This window comes from Seriola dumerili, unplaced genomic scaffold, assembly GCF_002260705.1.
Source record: "Seriola dumerili isolate Sdu_G_001 unplaced genomic scaffold, Sdu_1.0 BDQW01000073.1, whole genome shotgun sequence".
Classification (NCBI taxonomy): Eukaryota; Metazoa; Chordata; class Actinopteri; order Carangiformes; family Carangidae; genus Seriola; species Seriola dumerili.
Genome location: NW_019174328.1, coordinates 8,040,822 through 8,059,556, shown reverse-complemented (window position 1 = coordinate 8,059,556; position 18,735 = coordinate 8,040,822). Strand labels below are relative to the sequence as shown.

The 18,735-nt window shown below is 42.1% G+C and overlaps 1 protein-coding gene across 2 annotated transcripts in view; it reads left to right on the top strand.

Moving 5' to 3' along the window:
- LOC111220548 (neurexin-1a) overlaps positions 1-18,735 on the top strand; it is a 163,502-nt gene that overhangs the window by 61,799 nt on the left and 82,968 nt on the right. For both annotated transcript variants that reach the window (XM_022743641.1, XM_022743640.1), the window contains exon 12: positions 18,060-18,241. In XM_022743641.1, the coding sequence (XP_022599362.1) occupies positions 18,060-18,241 (182 nt within the window). The remainder of the gene's footprint in view (positions 1-18,059; positions 18,242-18,735) is intronic.

Here is an 18,735-nt window from a genome sequence, read left to right as displayed (position 1 = left end):
TTTTTTTTTTTTTTTTCTTTCTCTGTGGATCTGTGCGAGTGTCTCTGGGCATAGTGAGATTTGGCAAGGTGAGGGAGGAGTATGGGGCTGTGAGGCTCACTGCAAGTTCCACCTTGATCTGAAGCCTCATCTGGCCACTCAGGGAAGATGTTCGAAGGCTGGAGGTCACACTTTGNTTTTTCTTTCTTCTTCTTTTTTTTTTTTTTTTCTTTCTCTGTGGATCTGTGCGAGTGTCTCTGGGCATAGTGAGATTTGGCAAGGTGAGGGAGGAGTATGGGGCTGTGAGGCTCACTGCAAGTTCCACCTTGATCTGAAGCCTCATCTGGCCACTCAGGGAAGATGTTCGAAGGCTGGAGGTCACACTTTGCTCCCCTGAGGCCTGTAGCAGAGCCCCTAAACCGGAGTTCAGCCTCACTCACCCACCTGGCCTTGTGGATCACTGCCCTGGCCCTGGGCTTTGTGGCAGGGTCGGAACCAGGCGCTGTGGAGAGTCTCCACCACATTCACCTCTCCCATGGAAACAAGCGTCACCATATTGTGCCTATTGCTATCCACAGATCACCTGCATCCCTAAGAGCGGGGCACAGTAAGTATTTCTTTGTCTCTCCATCAGTATCCACTCGGCATACAGTAACTTCTTGAGCAGTTTTTTCATCATCGGTGTTAACTTTTAGCAATCTTCATTCAGTCCTCCATCTGATTCAGTCTTGAAATACCGCTTGATATTGTTGACTTTTTCTGTATTTAAGAATGCCCTTCCCAAGACACACAAACACACACACACACACACACACACACACACACACACACACACACACAGAGCTCTGTAAGACACAGCGAGTCGAGCTTAGATCCATCCCCTTTTTTTCCTCCTCAGCAAAGTGCCCTCTGTCTCCGTGTCTGAGATTAGCCATATCCCTATCTCCAGATGCTCCACTGTGTCCAGATTAGACAGGATTAGAACGCTGTGGCGCTCCATGTTGCCCCTGGGTGTTTGAAAGAGACAAAGATGTGTTGCCTCGGGCTCCGCAGGGCGTCGAGCCGCTCCTGGCCCCTGCCCAGCGTGGAGTGTAGATGAGGCCTCTTTACCCTGTGTGGCAAGAAGGTTCATGACACAGGCATTAAGAGTGAGGACGGGGGAAGGAAAGAGCGAGAGTCTCAACTGTGTAGGAATTATATAACCTTACCCCAAGTATTCACGGTAGACTGCAGCATTCTTGCCTCAATACAGTATGTGTGAATGATTTTAGACATACTGCAGTTTTTTTTTTTTTTTTTTTTTTTTCCCACTTTTTTCGGCACTTGTCTCCACTTGCATTTTTAACTGTGTTAATTTCACTTGAAGTTGGGAGTGACGCAGATTATTAAGACTGAGGCTGTGTGACACTTAGAAGACCAAAATACTCCTTTTCTTTAGTCATCATACTATCCAGTTATTTTTGAGTGACGTAATCACCACTGGTTTAACACTGACGTAATGCTGAGGTACCCTTGGTTCCAGTGAGTAGATACCGCTTGACAATGTACAACAAATCTCTACTGTAATGTTCTAATATTAAAGTTTAGGGGCGAGTTTAGTGAGTGATACTGCGGTTACAGAGCAGCAGTGGCATTTTCGAGGATGTTTTTATTGGACACAGGAGCAGCTCAGAGACGAGGCTGGGGCCCGGATCACTGGGCAGAGTCAGACCTGGAGGAACAAGGGAGTCAGTGCTCCTCAGTGATGATGAGGAAGATGGGACGTTTACAGGCCTACTGAGACAACAAGAGAGGCAATTAGGCCACTCTGCCATGACCTGTCTGGAGCGGACAACACTCGCCTCCTGCTCTCCCTGAGGCCCCAGAGGGCATGTGGTGCTTTCAGGCAGATTCCATGACTTAATATCGCAGTTATCAAGGCTGCTCCTCTGTGCTGTTTTTACCAGAGAGAGAGAGAGAGAGAGAGAGAGAGAGAGAGAGAGAGAGAGAGCTTGCAGGGGCCCAAAGAAAGAGCTTTCTCAGAAACGTGATTAAATTTTGGGTTGATCAGCGCCATGGAGGGTGCATGAATGCAAAATGGGAGACATGCTGTTCAACATGGTACCTGGCTCCAGGACAAAGCCTGCTGCTGTAAACCCCCAGTGCTGTTGTCTTAGCTGTGCTGCATTTGGTTTGATTTTCATGGGGCTCGTTCCTTACATGGGGTGTCTGTTCTCTGCAGCAATTAAACATGTACAGCTCCATTTTTCCAGTCTAATTTGTGAATGTGAGAGCCAAAGCCCCTCAGGTTTGAGTCAGTTTTTTTTTCAGCAGCATCCTTTTTTGCTTTATATTGGTCATTTCTATATGTTAAACAACAGAAACAAACCTTATTTTATCTTCAATTCCTCTGGCTCTCGTTGTCTGTCTGCCCCCACCCCTCCCTCTCTCTCTCTCTCTCTCTCTCTCGTAGCTTTTGGTGTCACCGTCAATGTTAAAATCTAATCCTATTTGCAATACTTATGTAACTGTACCTGCCTTTCACTATTATTGCTGCAGTGCATTTAATATTGTCTCAAGTGATTAGACCAAACAAAGCTAATAGAGTGCTGACAGTTAGTTCTATATGCAAATTGCCTCCATCTGTATTTCATAAAAATGCATTTTTTTTTTCACTTAGCATGTTGCTAAATTTAGTAACTGTCTGTCCTGACGCTCTGCTATCCATCCATATTCTCCACCACGTGAGCACAAAATTCATGTCAGCGATCACATTGGAAAACACACGTTACTCTCTCCAAATATGAGCATCCTGTAGGAGAACACATCCCTTTGTTCCCTTTTGTGTTGAACTTATATATCTGTCATTGATTTATGTGGAAAGAAGAAGAAAATTACCATGGTCAGGATGTATGAAATTGAGTTGGAGTGTGATGCATTGTTTGTTTAGGGCTAGCAGTAATGAGGTTCAGACAGTATCAACTCGGAGTAGCAGACGTACCATTTATCATGAATAGACTCCCAGAGGTGATAGTCCTCTTTCCTGGATACGATACTCGATATGCTGGGTAACTAGGTTATCATATTTTCTTCCGTACCTGCTGTTCTTATTCATTGAGGGCTGGATAGATGAGACGGTGCGATCAATAGGCAAAGTGTTTTGGAGTTTAAACAACAAATCTTTTCAGCGGTGAATGGGAAAGTGGACTTTCTCATGACCCCCCCCCCCAAAACACCTGCTCCAATCAGCTACTGCATAGATGGCTTCTGTATTTCCAAAACTCTGTGGTTTGATCAAAGTTGGCGAAGCAATTTAAGTGATTATAATCCATTTTAAAGCTCTGCACCTTCAGAGCTAATGGTTGAATGGATTAGAGACAGTGCTCGTCTGTGCTGACGCTGCTGCAGAGAGCAGATGAGAGGAGAAAGACAGAGGGAAGAAATAAAAAGAAGACAGAGAAGGAAAGAAGGAGAAGGAGAGAGCGAGAGAAGAGGAAGTGAAAGGAGAAGAGAGAGAGAGAGAGGAGGGAGACAGTGGATGGTCTCTGATGTTGCCTTGCTGCCGGTGTGTTGTGGGCTTGTATAATATAATTACTCCCATGTCTCTGAGCTGATGTCATTCTGCGATAGTGTGAGGATGACAGTATCTCTGCTTCTGTGAGGCGGCAGTGATGATAGCTGCCCTGATAAGGATCTGAGTACATGTTCCTCTGCTCTAGAGGGAGCACAGGCAGTTATTGACCCACGAATGAGAGAGTCATTCCGTTCTCCTCCTCCTCTGATGTGCGGGAACACAAACACCCTCTTTTTTTCTTTTTTTTTTTTATTTGTGTGTGCTTTAGGTCTTTAACCTACTTGCATCTCATGATACTCTCGCTCGCTCTCATCTTCTCCTCTTCCTTCCTTCCTTCCTTCCTTCCTTCCTTCCTTCCTTCCTTCCTCCCTCTCTTCCTCTCTGCACTTCATTTCTTCCCGACCACTCTGCCTAACCCACCCCCCATCTCCCTCGTTTGGTCTACAGAGACCATCCAAGCAGACAGAGTGGGCAGGCTTTTGCGCCTGCAGTGGTCTGTGTGGTTTCGGTGGTGACCAGGCTATGGTTGGCATGAAGGGAAATGAGACCTGACTGTGCGTGCGGTGGGCAGCGAGGGGGTCAGCTGAGTAATGTGTCCGGTTTCGGATTAGAGACTTGGGAGATGGAGAGGGAGAGAGAGAGAGAAGAAGGGCCCCCCTCCTTTGACTCAAAGGGATGTCTGCGCCCCTCACATGCATAGGTTCTGGACGAGTTTGAGTCGGGGAGCTCTTTACCCATAAGGCACTGAGTGAATCATCATCAAAAGCATCTTCTTTCCTCCTATCTCCCTCTTTCTTGTTCATACATTCTGTCTGTCTGTTTACACCTCTGGCTTTCTTTTTTTTTTTTAAAGGTAATACAAGAAAAAAATACTTCAAATGACAACTTGTCTAGTCGATTTTCATTGCTAGTGTTACATCTGTGTGTGACAACTAACAAGTGTGATAGAGAAAAAATATCAAGGTTGTTCACGGAAATTGGAAAAACAACTATCACACAGTAAATTTAACTATTTGCCAGGGTGCAATGGAAGGAATTTGTTTTAACGGCAGGATACACTGAGGATCGAGAAATGAAGAAGAAAAAGCAAAAAGTGATTGTGTAATCATACTCAAATTAGGCCAGAGGAATTTAGACATGCCAAAGATGATAAATTCATGTGTAATAATATGGCAATGAGAGGAATAAGAGAGAGATTATGTAAAGGAATACATTATAAATATAGGGTGGGTTGTTTCCATGTTAACTGTTAGAAGGTTTGAGTTTTTGCAGGCCAACATTAACTGTAACTGTCCATTCTGATTTGAGGAAAGGGGCAAAAAAATAAACTGAAATAGATATATTGGAGATCAAGAATACAAAAGCTCTCATTTTAAAAAAATCTAATCTGAACCGAGTTCAGTCACCCTGGAGAAGCCTCATTCTCTGTCATCACAATGAGGCAGCAGCTATCTCTGCGCCAGTCATGCCTATATCTATATATATATATATATATATATATATATATACACACACACACACACACACACTCACATGCGCATTCAGTCGCAAATGCACACAAGTTCACTGCACACACAAAGAGCAACATTCTTCCCAAATCGTCTTTCATCTCTTTGATCACTCTGAATCATTGTCACGACTGAAGAGTGTGAACATAGATAGTTGGAGCAAAATGCAAATTTGCACATGAGGAAAAAGTTGAATTTATACAGCATAACGTATCATTGGCTGTTATTTGAAATGGGTCATAAAGGAAGATGTGCGCTTGGAAGGTATGAAAATATAATTGCCCCACGTGCGCGGTAGTTCCAATTGTACAGTTATAACTCCCTCAGTGACGGCCTAATTGGTTCTCGGAAAGGTCAAAGGACAGACAACAGAAGATGGAAGGTGAGATCGTTCAGCCTGTACAGCCTGATAACCCCCACCCACAGGGGAGGCCAGCGAGGATGGGTTTCTGTGGCAGCAAGTCTGCAGAGGATGAAAATGTATGATTGCCATTGATCATCTGATCGATCACAAGCCTTTACTTAAATTTCACATGGTTGTTTTAGGAGCAGGACCAAAAAAAAAAAAAAAAATCATCCTCCAGCTTTTCTGTGTGGGCGGTTTGATTGACAGCATTATAATTATTCTTAGCTTACAAATCATTGCCTAACAGCTTTAATATCATGTATGTTTCCTTAATGATAGTCTCAAAGTGTCACAATAGGAGTCCTCGATAAGAAACAAACATGTCATAACTTCTTTTCTTTCTTTCTTTTTTTTTTTTTTTGCTATTCACAATTGCTCACCTGCAGCAGAGTGGCAACAGAAAGAAAGCTGCCCCCTAATCCACTCTAATAGGATTGTGTGGGAATTCACCTTCCTCATTGCTCCTTCCATCTCTTAGAGCCTCAGGCCTGCTGGCAAGGGCTGATAAAAACACGCCTGCCTAACACCTAAGTACAAGCTAATATTAGCATATATTTTGCAACATAGTGTAGAACTACAATGCATACCCACGCACATTTCTTTTTTTCTTTTTTTTCCCCACCTCTATTATATATTTATTTGTTGGTAGATCCGTGGCATCGGTGTGAGATAGAGGACAGCTCTCTCATAGTGCTCCTACACCGCCTGTTGATAAGAGCTGTACATAAACCGCAAAAGGCCGAAGTTGTGCTGCACAACAAACACTCCCTCTCACACACCTCGGCACATGCAATGTTTATTTCTGGTGATCCTTTTTTTTTTTTTTCTTTACTCTTGATCTTCTCCAGATTCATTTTATTGTATCATTTCCATAAGATATGCAGCTAATTAAATAATATCTCGCCACTTAGTAGAGGCTTACTTACAAAGTGAGGCTACTCAGCAATAGGCAAAGCAGATGTTTAATCCAGCAATTAAGGCCGAGGCGCGCTCGCAGTCTCCTGGGTAGGGCTTACAAAAGGAGTAAACAGTAAAAATAAAGCAGTGTCACGGAGGGACATGATGAAAATTAGCACATTAGCATCAGGAATAAGCTTGTTTTGTGGTATAAACTGTTAAATGAATCCACACGTTCTCTAGTATATGTGAGTTTATGTTGCACATCAGGATTTAGGAAGACCACGAATATAGCACATTGCATTGTATGTAACCAAACTGCATGTGTTTAAACATTGTTTGCCAGATTTTTGAAGTGTTGTTTATGCTCCACTTTCCATGCTACCTACTGCACATGTGCGTCGCCTCCAGCTAAACGGCGATTTGTTAAAGGAGGACAGTGGAGAGGGTTTTACCTGATACTTTCCCTTTAATTAAGAGGTAGAGATGTGGATGTATTAAATCATTTCAAGAAAAAAGCCCTCCTGCAGCACAACCATTTTGTAATTACGCCGGTCTAGCGTAGACTGCTATATCATTTGCTTTTAAGAATAGTGCTAATGAAAGGGTGTGCTCAATAAAGCACAGTGGCTCTGCCTGATCCTAAAGCAGCCTCTTTGTGAGAGCAGTATTTGTGCTGATGCAGGTTGGGCTGCATATGCTGATGGGCAGCCAGAGTTGTCTCTAGTCTCAGATCAGAGCTCTGGCCCTGGACTCTGTTTTCTGCCTCACTTCCACTGTGTAATTATCCCCCACACTTGTCTTTTTCAGTAATTAGAGCTGCAGTCATACTACACATCTGTTGGCTCCCTAATAGAGAAAACAACAGCTTCTAGAGACCATTTGGAGGCTGCGATGGTTGGTACATGCTAGCACACAGACCCACCGCAACTAAATAATGCACTGATGACTGATGGCATGTAATCAGTCGAACGGGCTTTTAAGTGGGAATGAAAAAGCCGCGGATCGACCGATGCTTCGTTTTCTTTAAGTCTAACTTTTGATATGTGTTTTGTTGGCGCGCAAATTAGACGCTGGATGCAGAAAAATCTAATCAACAAATTGCTGGCAAACAAAATGGCTGACCTGAACCGAGAGAAAGGGAGCATTGTATCTGAGGAGCAAATGAGGCAAGTGATGATGAGAGAGTAAATTAGAAGCTGTCGATACTGTGAGACACCTCTATCAGAGCCAAGGCTGCTGGCTGGGGAGGCAGATATGCAGCTGGTCGGGGTAACAAAGGGCCCGTTTGGTGTATTGCTCCATTAAGACACTGGGTCTTGTCAGCTCTGCCTGGATGGGCCATTCTGCTCCACAAGGCAGGGGCTCATGTATCACTTAGGGCTTAGGGGAAGTGAGCATGGCCGACGAGGGGGCAGAAGGGTGTGAGTGGCACTGGTCGACTGAGCATTCATGGCATAATGTTACCAGCCCAGGGGGCAGAACTTTACCTCAACCATGAATTGATGGTCCCCTGCCATGAAGAGCGAGGGTGCTTGGTATGGCTCCCCCGGGGCCCTGTCATGATGAGGTGAAGGCTTATCTCTTCAGAGCAGTGTGAGGATAAAATATGGTGAAGTACTGCAACAGTATGATGCAGGGGCAGATTTTCTTGATTCTCAATTTCTGTCGAAACCAGGTAGCAGCTGCAGATATTCTCAGTTTATGGCGGCTTGAGCTAGATTTAGAGTCTATCTAACCACAATACTAACACGCTATATGTCTGGTGAATCACTGTCATCGTTCCCTCTGTCCTAACCTGACTCCACTGTATACAATAGGGCCAAAATCCAGATGAAGCTTCAATTCAATGGGTGTCTTCCAAAGTAACTGTTTTTTTTTTACAACATTCCCTTTTCATTTGCGCTATCCCCAATTTTTATATTTTATTTTTTACTTACTGAGCTGCTGCAAAGAGATTTGTTTGGAGGTGTTACACCAAATGCTGTCACCCATCAGATTCTGTACGCTGTCAAAGACTGTCAGCTATATTTGCCAGGTGTTTTAATCACACTGTTTCACGTACCCTATTTTGAGACATGTTGTATTTAGGTGGGACTGTTGTCATAAAATAATGACAAAGCTAAAATACAGGAGCCAAATGTGCCGATCATAAACTGCCAGGTGAGGTGTCAGCGCTCTACAGAAAGATCAGTACACTACAGCTATCAGAATCTCTTAATCTAATAATGTTATTGCGGCACAATCTTTGATTAACTGCTACCAAGGTTAGTGGCTACGGAGGCACAATTTTTTGGTAACGCCAATTAAAATAAAGTGTGTGATAAAGATTTAGAGTCTATCTAACCACAATACTAACACGCCTGGTGAATCACTGTCATCGTTCCCTCTGTCCTAACATTTGGCTGATTCAGACTGCTGATGTCTCATATTAGCTTATTATTGATTACTGGTATAATACATGTGTATTGTGTTGAGAAAGACTTTGAATATACAGTATAAGTGATAAAATTTGTCTTTGCAGTACAAAAAACATTTTCTAATCAACCCCCTTTCTCTATCACAAATCTAGATATCTCTCTGTTTCCCTCCCTCCCGTCCTCTCTTCTTTCCCTCCTTCCCCTTTGATGTGGTCATTTTGTACTGTACTCGCCTTGAGGTCTGACTTAAGTGCTCCCATGTTTTTTCTCTTTCTCTCTCTCTCTCTCTGTGTTTATTAGGTTTAGTTGCTCCTATGATTTTGGAGCCGGCATCTTATACCCTCTAATAGGGATGACCAATCATGGGGGCAAGCAGCAATGCCCCACTTTTAGTCTCCACTTAATTTAATTACATCAAATTAGCAAAGCAGAGAGAGAGAAAGAGAGAGAGAGAGAGAGAGAGAGAGAGAGAGAGAGGGACAGAGAGAGAGAGAGAAAGAGAAAGAGAGGGGATTAATCCATTGCAGCTTATGAAGGCAGGTTGGACACTGTCAGCTGTCCTATGTGGAAATGCTGCTTTGGGATTGTCTTCATTAGAAAGAGCTTAAGGCTCATAGGTCACTGGATATTGTTAAAACAATACTGGGGAAATGGGCTAATTAGAATATTTGCCTCGTCAAGCCTAAAGACGAAGGGCGACTGCCTGCGGATTTGTCCTTTTTTCGTGTGTAGCTGTGTTTTTTCTCTCACCTTAGTGCATCTAATGATTTATCAAAACAATTTCAAGTTTCAAAAATGTTGTTTAATTACATTGATTATTATCAATAAAGCAAAAATGCTCGGCCTATAAGCATTCAAATAAAGCATGCTATGTTAACTTAGGTGTTCATGATATCTCAATCTAAAAACGGTAGATATAATTGAATACCCTATCGGCTGGCGGAAGATTAAGTCTCTGGTCAATGAAGTGTAAAAGTTTATATTGACTGCGCTGTATATATGCCAATATGCCCAGACTTATTAAGCCAACACAAAGTAAGCAGGCCGTCTGCGCTCCGGGTTGATTTAGCACCTCTGTCCACTCTGCTTTCTGCTGACTGCAAAGAGAATAGCTCAGCTCCGGCCTTCTGATAAAGACCGAAGGAAGGATTTATCACTTAAAAAAAGAGAGAAAGAAACGTGGAAGGAAGCAAAGCGGAATGTGGCAGAGTCTGCAGTATACAGTATTTTATGTTATGGGTGCAGCAGTTATAGACTGGCTGGTGGAATTGCTCAGTTTCCCCTCCATTCTCGCACAATGAATGTATTGGTTCTGCCCACTAGCCAGATCGAAATGATGTATAAAATGGATGAGATGCTCGCACAAAACTGGAATACTATGTCTCTTGTTTTGATCTTGTTGAGGGAATCCTACCCTCCCGAACGCATAATGTTAAACGGTCACGGTGAAAGTTTTTTTTTTGCTGTCATTTCTGTCGTATGTTGTGCAGGATTGTTCCAGCTCCAACCTGCATTGAAACCTTTTCTCATGCCTGCTGGTTCTGTTCTAACGGCCTATCCCATTATAAGAGAGGCAGTTGTTTGTGCTGAGGATTAAGACGAGTCAACAATCCATAGTCTTTTTAGTCTCCCGAAGGGCTGCTCACACCGCTGAGGATAGAGAATGGCTTTTTCCACCAGCAAAGCTTGAGAGCGAGGTTTAAATTGTTAAAAGGACCTCGCCATACTGCAATAGAACAATGAACAAATATAGAAATAGAGATTGGGTGGGGTTTGGCTGTATCCACCATAACACGGTGTCTAGTTTTTATTTCTTCATTTGTACCCACAGGACTGACAACCAGAGACTGTGCTCTAACTGCCCACTCCAAACAACTGGAAGTACAATTGCTCTCAACTCATATTTTCAGAGCCGCTGTTGTTCACTGCACTTAATTATCCTAACACAAAAAGGCTGCCAGTCAAAGGTGACAGGCAATTAATCACCTCACATGTCAAAGCATTTTGCCACATCAGCTGCAAAAGAGACACTTGACAGGACGGTCTTTTTTTTTTTTCTGTTTTTTTTCCCCTGTAGGGATCTTTTCTTAAGCAAGACACAACAGGTGAATTTTTGCATTACATGTTTTCAGAAATGTTATGTTTGAATATGCAAATGATGCATTATCTATTCAAATTTACACCAATTTGCATAAATTCCCAGAGCAGAAATCTTAACATTGGATGTAGCCAGATTCAAAGTACTTGTTTCATTTTGTTGACATATTGGAGTCAAAGGTTTTTACAGAGGGGGATTTGGATGTCTCTTTTTTATCACTCCATATATCAGAAAATACTGTAATAAAAAGTCCATTTTCATCATGCTTTTAGGAACAAAATGTTTTATGAATCAGGCTATGAATGATATATGAACAAACCCCTCTGTAAAAACCTTCAGAATATACATATGAATATATCTGTTTAGTGTATGTAACAAAAAATACACCCAAATGTGTGTTTTGGACGTTTTCTTTCCACTTGTCTGAAAGAATAGATGGTATGGAAGTTAATCACGCAAAAGTGTAATCATCATGAATCATAATTGCTCTAATCATGAAATTTGTACATATCACATTTTAGAATTATTATTTGACCATTTTTTTTTTTTTTTTTTTTTTTTGTCTTTTTAAAGGTGTTTCGACTAATTTTTTATTACAAGCAACTACCTACTAACAACTAGCCAAGACAAAAGCCATACACTCAAAATACACCAATTAATTACAAGAGTAAGTACATTTTTAGAAGACTACTGTGCTGTAAACCCACCACGAAAACACTAGAAGTCAAACCATGACAAAAACTAAAAAAAGATATTTTAGTGTTGCTCACAAAGGTTAAACAAAAGCTATAACAACCCTACATAACTAGACTGTGAGCTGAGTTAACATGAGTTACAAATTTCAGATCAAACTACATCTAACATTACTGCCTTTGAGCACAAATATTGTGCTTGATTCACTAAGAAATAATAATTTGTGAAATTTGCATTTAAATAATTTTAAATAATTTCCATCTTGAGTTGACCTCTTTTACCCAGAAGTCTTACATTTGCTATTTGAAATAACTCGGGGGTCCATTTCTGCAAGTCAGTGAACAAAGCAGAATAAAATAAATAAATAAATAATAATAAAAAAAAAACCTATGGCGTGCAATGTGTGACTTTTGTCATGACTATAAGTTCAGAGTGCAAATTCGGTGGTGTTGGCAACAGGGGAAAATACATTTTCAGTAGATGTGGTTTTCATCACCAGTCAAAGCAGCGCGGTCTGACAGCTGTGATGTACAGCAGAGAGCACTACAAAAGAGATCTACCACAAAAAAAAAAGAGGGAACTTGTGTACTTGTGGAAAAGGTGCCAAATTGCCACGAGTGAATATGTGGCACTTTAAATTTAATCTGCTCAGACGGAGATAACATATTAGACTACCGTGGTGCTCCGGTGCTGAGAGCTTCCTTGCCACATGAAAGAAGCGGTTCAGTGGCATTAGACAGGAGCTGCCTGGCTATAGGAAAGGTGTATCCACCAGCCTGTTCCTCATCTGTAGCACAGCCACATGTGGATATACTTGGAGTGAAAAAAATTAAGCTATTTTTTTCCTGCTTGAGGGAATTACATCAAAGTCAAATTGGCCTACATATCCACAAAAGGACTTAGGTAAGCCTATGAGTGGGATCGGTACATGCACACATGACTTGATTAAGTAGCACAGGACATGACTGCAGTGCTCTACGCACCACCTTTGACGTGGACTCAGAAGGTGAACAGGACAAGCAGAGATCCAAGGTGATGCTTCATACCGTAGCCCCCTGTCCTTGTGTTGTGGAGCCGTAAAGTTCACAGCGTGTCGCCAGAACGCCACGCAGGCACAGACGAGACAAACCCTGACAGAAATGTCACCCTCGCGAACACAAAGCCCCGCTGTACACCGACGGGGAAGTGCAGTCCTCCCGGGAAAACATCTTTTGCTGTACAGGAAGGAGATGCTTTACATTTACAGCAGCAATGACAGAGAGCAGCTAAATTGTATGAAAGAAGTGGTCACAGTCACTACTATAGCCAGGGGCAGAACAAATCAGTACGGACATGTAAACTCAACAGAAAGTTACATAAAAAAAGCTTTTACAGTCACGTAATGTAATGGCCGCAATGTTAATTTGATTAAACTGCATCATGTCATATAATACTGACGTTTTTCTGTCCAGAAAGGTTTGAGAAAGATTCATATAAAATCCCTTTTCATTACAGAAGTAGAACAAAACAATGCTATATATGTAACAATATATAACTGTATTGACAGCACTGAAAGTGTTGAACAACTCTCTAATGCAGGAGAACTTTTTGTCCTTGGTTGCGACGTGCACAGCCACTTGAATGGTGTGACTCATGGTTCTACATTCATTAAAAATAACAGGAAGTGACTGGGAAACAAAGCCGTAGATTCTCTTTTACACCCTCCGAGATCTGTCGAAAACAAACAACACACACGCAGGTAAAATATAATCACGTAATGTACTTGAGATCAAACCTGAAAGCTGAAATCGCTGTGTCCTGCGATTCTTTTGCCAGTTGAAATTACTACGAGACTGGCTAACAGGAAAAATATTGTTTATGAGACATGTAATCCACTTACATTTAAATGATCAAATCCATCTTCTATTGTTGCTGGTGCATGTCACAAAAGATTTGAATAATTGTGATACTGGTAAAAAAAAAAAAACCTGGAGAGGAATGATACTGTGGAAAAACAAGAATCCGTAGAGTATATACTGTAGATAGATGTCAGTGTATTGGCATCATTATTTTGGATCATGGGGTGTGATGTACCATTTAATCATACACTGAGTCTGTGTGAACGGTGCCCCTACTTGACCGGCTCCGTAATTCACAGCTTTGTAATCGCTGCCAAGTTAGAACATGCAGCTGAAAAGACATTTAATTAGCTATGAGTTTGAACGCTTTGGCTCATAACCGAATATTCTATTTACCACCTCATCTCCTCGGCTACCAGACCATTTAATTGTCCCAAAAGGTAAAATATAGTGAGAGGTAAAAGGTAGATCAGGGGGAAGAAAAAAAAAAAAAAAAAATTGATCACGTTGACTCACAATTTTCCCTCATGGCACTAAATCTTCAGGAGCATTGATCGGAGATAGCTCCTTTAACAGATCCCGATAGTGTTTGATTGGATAATAGTGTCCTCATAAATCGTGGTAATGATTTCTCTGGAAACTGAAATGGTAATCCAATAGACATCATTAAGCTTCTTTTAATTGTACTCCTCCCAGGGGGGGGGGGGGCAGACCAAAGATAAAAACCAAATGATGTTATCCTTAATATAGTTTTGTCCTTTTTAATAGGTTGGGGATGTATAACACGTAGCAAGTTGTGTAAATGTTCATCTAGTTATTTCTGTCAGAGTTTAAGTGTTTCACAGATCACTCACTGAGCTCATTTCCATTGTAAAGATATACAGTATGAGTTAAAAGTAAACCTTGAAAGCTGTTTGTGTCTATAAGATATGTGGATATAGACGGGATGCGACTGAGAAAAGAGGTTATCCTACTTTGAAATTCCATTCATGAGATTCACGGAAATGATCAAAAATTAATTTCAAAAAAGCCACACTATATGCCACATCTTGGGTAATCTATTTTTGCACACCAGTCATTACGGGAATCCTTGGCAGCAAATAGAGAGCAACGCAATTGCTAGGTGCTGACAGAAAGCAGATCCATAATGTCATCTCTCCTTTTCATATTTCCATCACAACTATGTAATTATGATTGGATTTCTCCCCAGTTTCTCGGCAGAGGTGGTAATATGAGGCTCGTTATAATGGCCGTGTTGGAGGTCGGAGGAAAGACAGTCTGCGGGCCTGACCTTAGCTGAGCCGTATAGTCAAACACGCTGCCTGCTCTGTACATCCTAACCACCTCGCAAGCTGCTACACTGAGGCGCGCAGCCAGGGCTACCTTCCTTTGCTCACACCTGTACGCCTCCTCGTGTGACGCTACACATTCTAGTTAACACACAGCGCATATAGGCCAGTTTGCTATATCGCCCCTGCTTCACTGCAGCAGAAATGGATTGAGACATTCAGAAGTTCAGCCAGTGTCAAGAGGGCTCTAATGCACACACACACACACGGGCCATGTTTGCGATCCCACAGTCTACTATCCCACACACCTATTTGGCCAAATGCACGGGAACTCTTGGGATGGTGCTACATTTTTAATGAAAGCAGAGCGTTTGATCTGCCAATGTTTATCTTCTTTGATGTTAACTGACACAGCAGCCAGCTCTCAATGTAGTCCAACACGAGGGCAGATTAATTCATTATCCTTTTACAGGGGAAGGCTTGTGGTTGAGGAGTTCATCCTGCAGGTCTGATCGTCTATAATAGCCTTGAGTAAGACCTAGCAGTACCTGCCTCGAAACACAGCGCCTCTCGGTTTCCGCGCTATGACGTCTCCGGGGAAATGCATATGAATGTAGGAGATATAAATGCATGTGGGAGTACGAGAGGCAAGGAAATCTTAATTACTTTCTGTTTCTCAGGGTTGTATTGTGTAGTGCTACACCTCTAAGCACTTTGTGTCTCCAACCCCCCTCACTGTACCAAGATACAGTCCTTTCATTTGTTTTTTGTTTTTTTTTTGTTTTTTTTATTAGACAGTGGGTGAATGGGGAATAAACTGAAACTCTTGTCAAATTAAAGAGACAACAAACAGGCAAGTATTTCCAGGACACTACTGTATCTAATGACTACAACAGATCCATATCAGACTCAGCGTCCCAGGAGAGCGCAGAAATAACAAATATGGAACCAGTGCATAATTACTCCCACCACTGGAGTTACACTGGCACGTGTCTGCTGATTTCATGCCACTGCACAACTGTGTAGGTGTGCATTAGCCATGTTTCTCCATGTATCTTAATCCTCAACAGCCCCTCAAGGAGTTTTTCCACCACTCTCGCAATCTCATGTGGATTTTAGGCTGCTTCTCCACATATCGCCACCCTTATTATATGCACTCCCTGAATCTGTTTTGGCACCATTTATATAATCTGCATGTCACATAGTAGCTGTTGACCCTTGGTGCCTTGACGTGAGCGGTCTTGCTGTTTATCCATTTAGCTTAAGGGTGACACTAGCCAGATCTGCTCACCAGTCCACTGAAATGAGCAATCTCTCTTTTGTATAGACTTTTTTTTTTGTTTTCTTTTTTTTTTTTTTTTTTTTTGGAGGTCACCAACAGTAAATAAGCTGTCACTGGGATAAAGTGGGTGTCAAAATGTATGAATAGACAGAGGGGGAAATGGACGCTTAAGGGCCCAGTGCGTTCCAACACTGACATGGTTTAAAAGAGCTTAATTATAATAAGCTGGAGCATGGAGCAAGTGTTTGGTGGCCCGGGGGGGGCAGGGGGGGGGGGACTCGGAGACAGTGACAACAGTCCAGCGTGAGCTACACGAATTGGAGATTGCTCTGTGAAGGGGCCAACATCAGATATGCATTAGAGGAACAAGAAGGCTTTCCAGCAGTAGCCGCCAGACTTCATGAAAAAGAAATGACGCCTGCCTCGCAAATATATTACACATAATGTCTTTTCCTTTGTGGAAGTCATCAAGCTTCATAAGGCTTTATCCATTAGGAGAACAAGAAATGCTTACAGTGTTATTTCATTATGTTTTACAAATGCAAGTTATGCTTTATGAAAACAATAAATCCTGCCATAGATCTGTGTGTCCCAACATCATCTGTTAATCACATTATTGTTAATTAATGATGCAATTCTTTTTAGCTAATGGTTGACAATGTGTATTGACTCAAATAAGGGAACGGAATTGGGAAAAGGAACTTGAGAGTAAAGCGACGGACTTTAATCACTACACTATGAAGAAGAGCCAGAGGGAAGAAAACAACAGAAATATATAAATAAATGCAAAATTTATCGATAGTTTTATATCCTTGTGAACTGGTTTACAAGAAAATATTGGAATTACAGTCAGAATGATTTATAATCTATTGTTCAGGCTAAGGCTGTTTAACTCCCTGCCCCTATGAATATTAACACACTCTGTCTCTCTCTCTCGCACGCTCTCTTTCTCCCTCTCACACACACACTCACACACACACACGTACAGGCATAACACACTAGCAGAGCTCCTTGTCTAATTTTTCATGAAGATAGCTGTTTTTATGCTAATCTGACAGCTGCATTCATTTTCAGGCTTTCTCACAGACATTTATTTCCCAATCACATACTCATTCTTTCCCACTTGCGCACACACATACGCACACTTCCTGTTCCATGACCATACTTCTCCATGTCTTGTAAAAAATGAACTGAAACGTTGCCTTAATGAGGGTTTCTAATTGGAAAGAAATAGGCACTTATTTGATTGAGACAACTCTGACAGCTCTGAAATGGTGGAAGGGCTGAATGGTTGACAACCATCAGTACCTGAGACTGTGGCTTCACACATGAACATACCCCCACTTTTTAATAGACTACTTCTTTCATTAGTCGAGAAGAACTTATTTCTAACCATCACTTTGACTAGGTCACTGGCAAACTGCCGCAAGGCTTCTTCTCACTGAATAGCCGGGTAATTAGAACCACTCTCCCATCCACCAGGTCATGTTCAAACCTTTTCATACAGCTTCTAGAGACAATGAGGTAATGCGGCGAGACAGGAAATAGCTGGTTTGGAGGTCACAAGAAGGACATAATTGGACCAGTCAGTCAATAATGTTGCTTGCTGCACTTGCCTTTGAGGCTGCTAATGAAGCACGAGAGATGGGGAGGTGCCCCATTTTGCCATGCTGGTTACCCTGGCACCGAGGGGACGTGACTGCGAACTCACTTGTATCTCTTCCCTCTAGAGGTGAAGCAGGCAGTGGCAGTAAAACTGAGTAATTGTGCAGCATAATGAGGAAAGCGGTACCTGCCTCCCTAATTTCCGTTGAATTTTCCCAGACTCATGAATTGACATGAGTGTACTTAAACCCCCAGACGGAGCTGAGAGCTGTTCAAGAGTGATATGTTGCTCAGAGCTTTGCAAAGTCATTACTCAGCACAATATAACACTCCAGACTGACGGTGCTCTGTACACACACGGCATCAATGCCGGCTTTGCTGTGGTAATAATGTTTGTGTTGACAGTCGGTGGTTCACATCTGGTTGTTATTTGGGGATACACTGTTAACATCTTCTTTCTTCTTTTTTTTTTTTTTTTTTTTCTTCTGCAGCGGGAACAACGTACATATTTGGGCGAGATGGTGGACTGATCACATACACGTGGCCGCCAAATGACCGTCCCAGCACGAGGGCAGACCGGCTAGCCATTGGTTTCAGCACGCACCTGAAGGATGCTGTCCTGGTGAGGGTGGATAGCTCCTCTGGTCTCGGAGACTTCTTGAAGCTCCACATCGTAAGTCAAGAACACACTTTCGAATACACTGAATAACACACTGTAGGTTAGGTTAAAGCCCCTGAGTCGTATTTTCTTACTAAGAGTTTAATACATTTCACATTTTTGGTTTTTTTTTTTCAGTTTTTTTTTCTTTGTGCTTTTCTCACTGATTTGAAGTGGGCGGGACTAGGTTGGAAAAAGATGATGTCAATTACTTGCAGGTTTAGGAGCATTTGAATCAGGATCTGATGACCGCCAGTTGGTTGGTGGTGATCCAACTCTTTATGAAAGATGTTTTTCAAACTTTTGTTGCTCATTTAGTCTTGAGTGTTTGATATCGTAGAGAAATACAGGATCAGATTTGAAGCCGAGTTTTCAGGGGCTTTAATGGTGATGGTAACTGTGTTGAATTCTATAACCACAAAAGAAGGAGGAAGTCACCATTTAATGGCAAGTACAACAAGTATGTTAATGTTGTGTGTGGTAAAAAAGGAGCCCGTGCTTGCTCACCG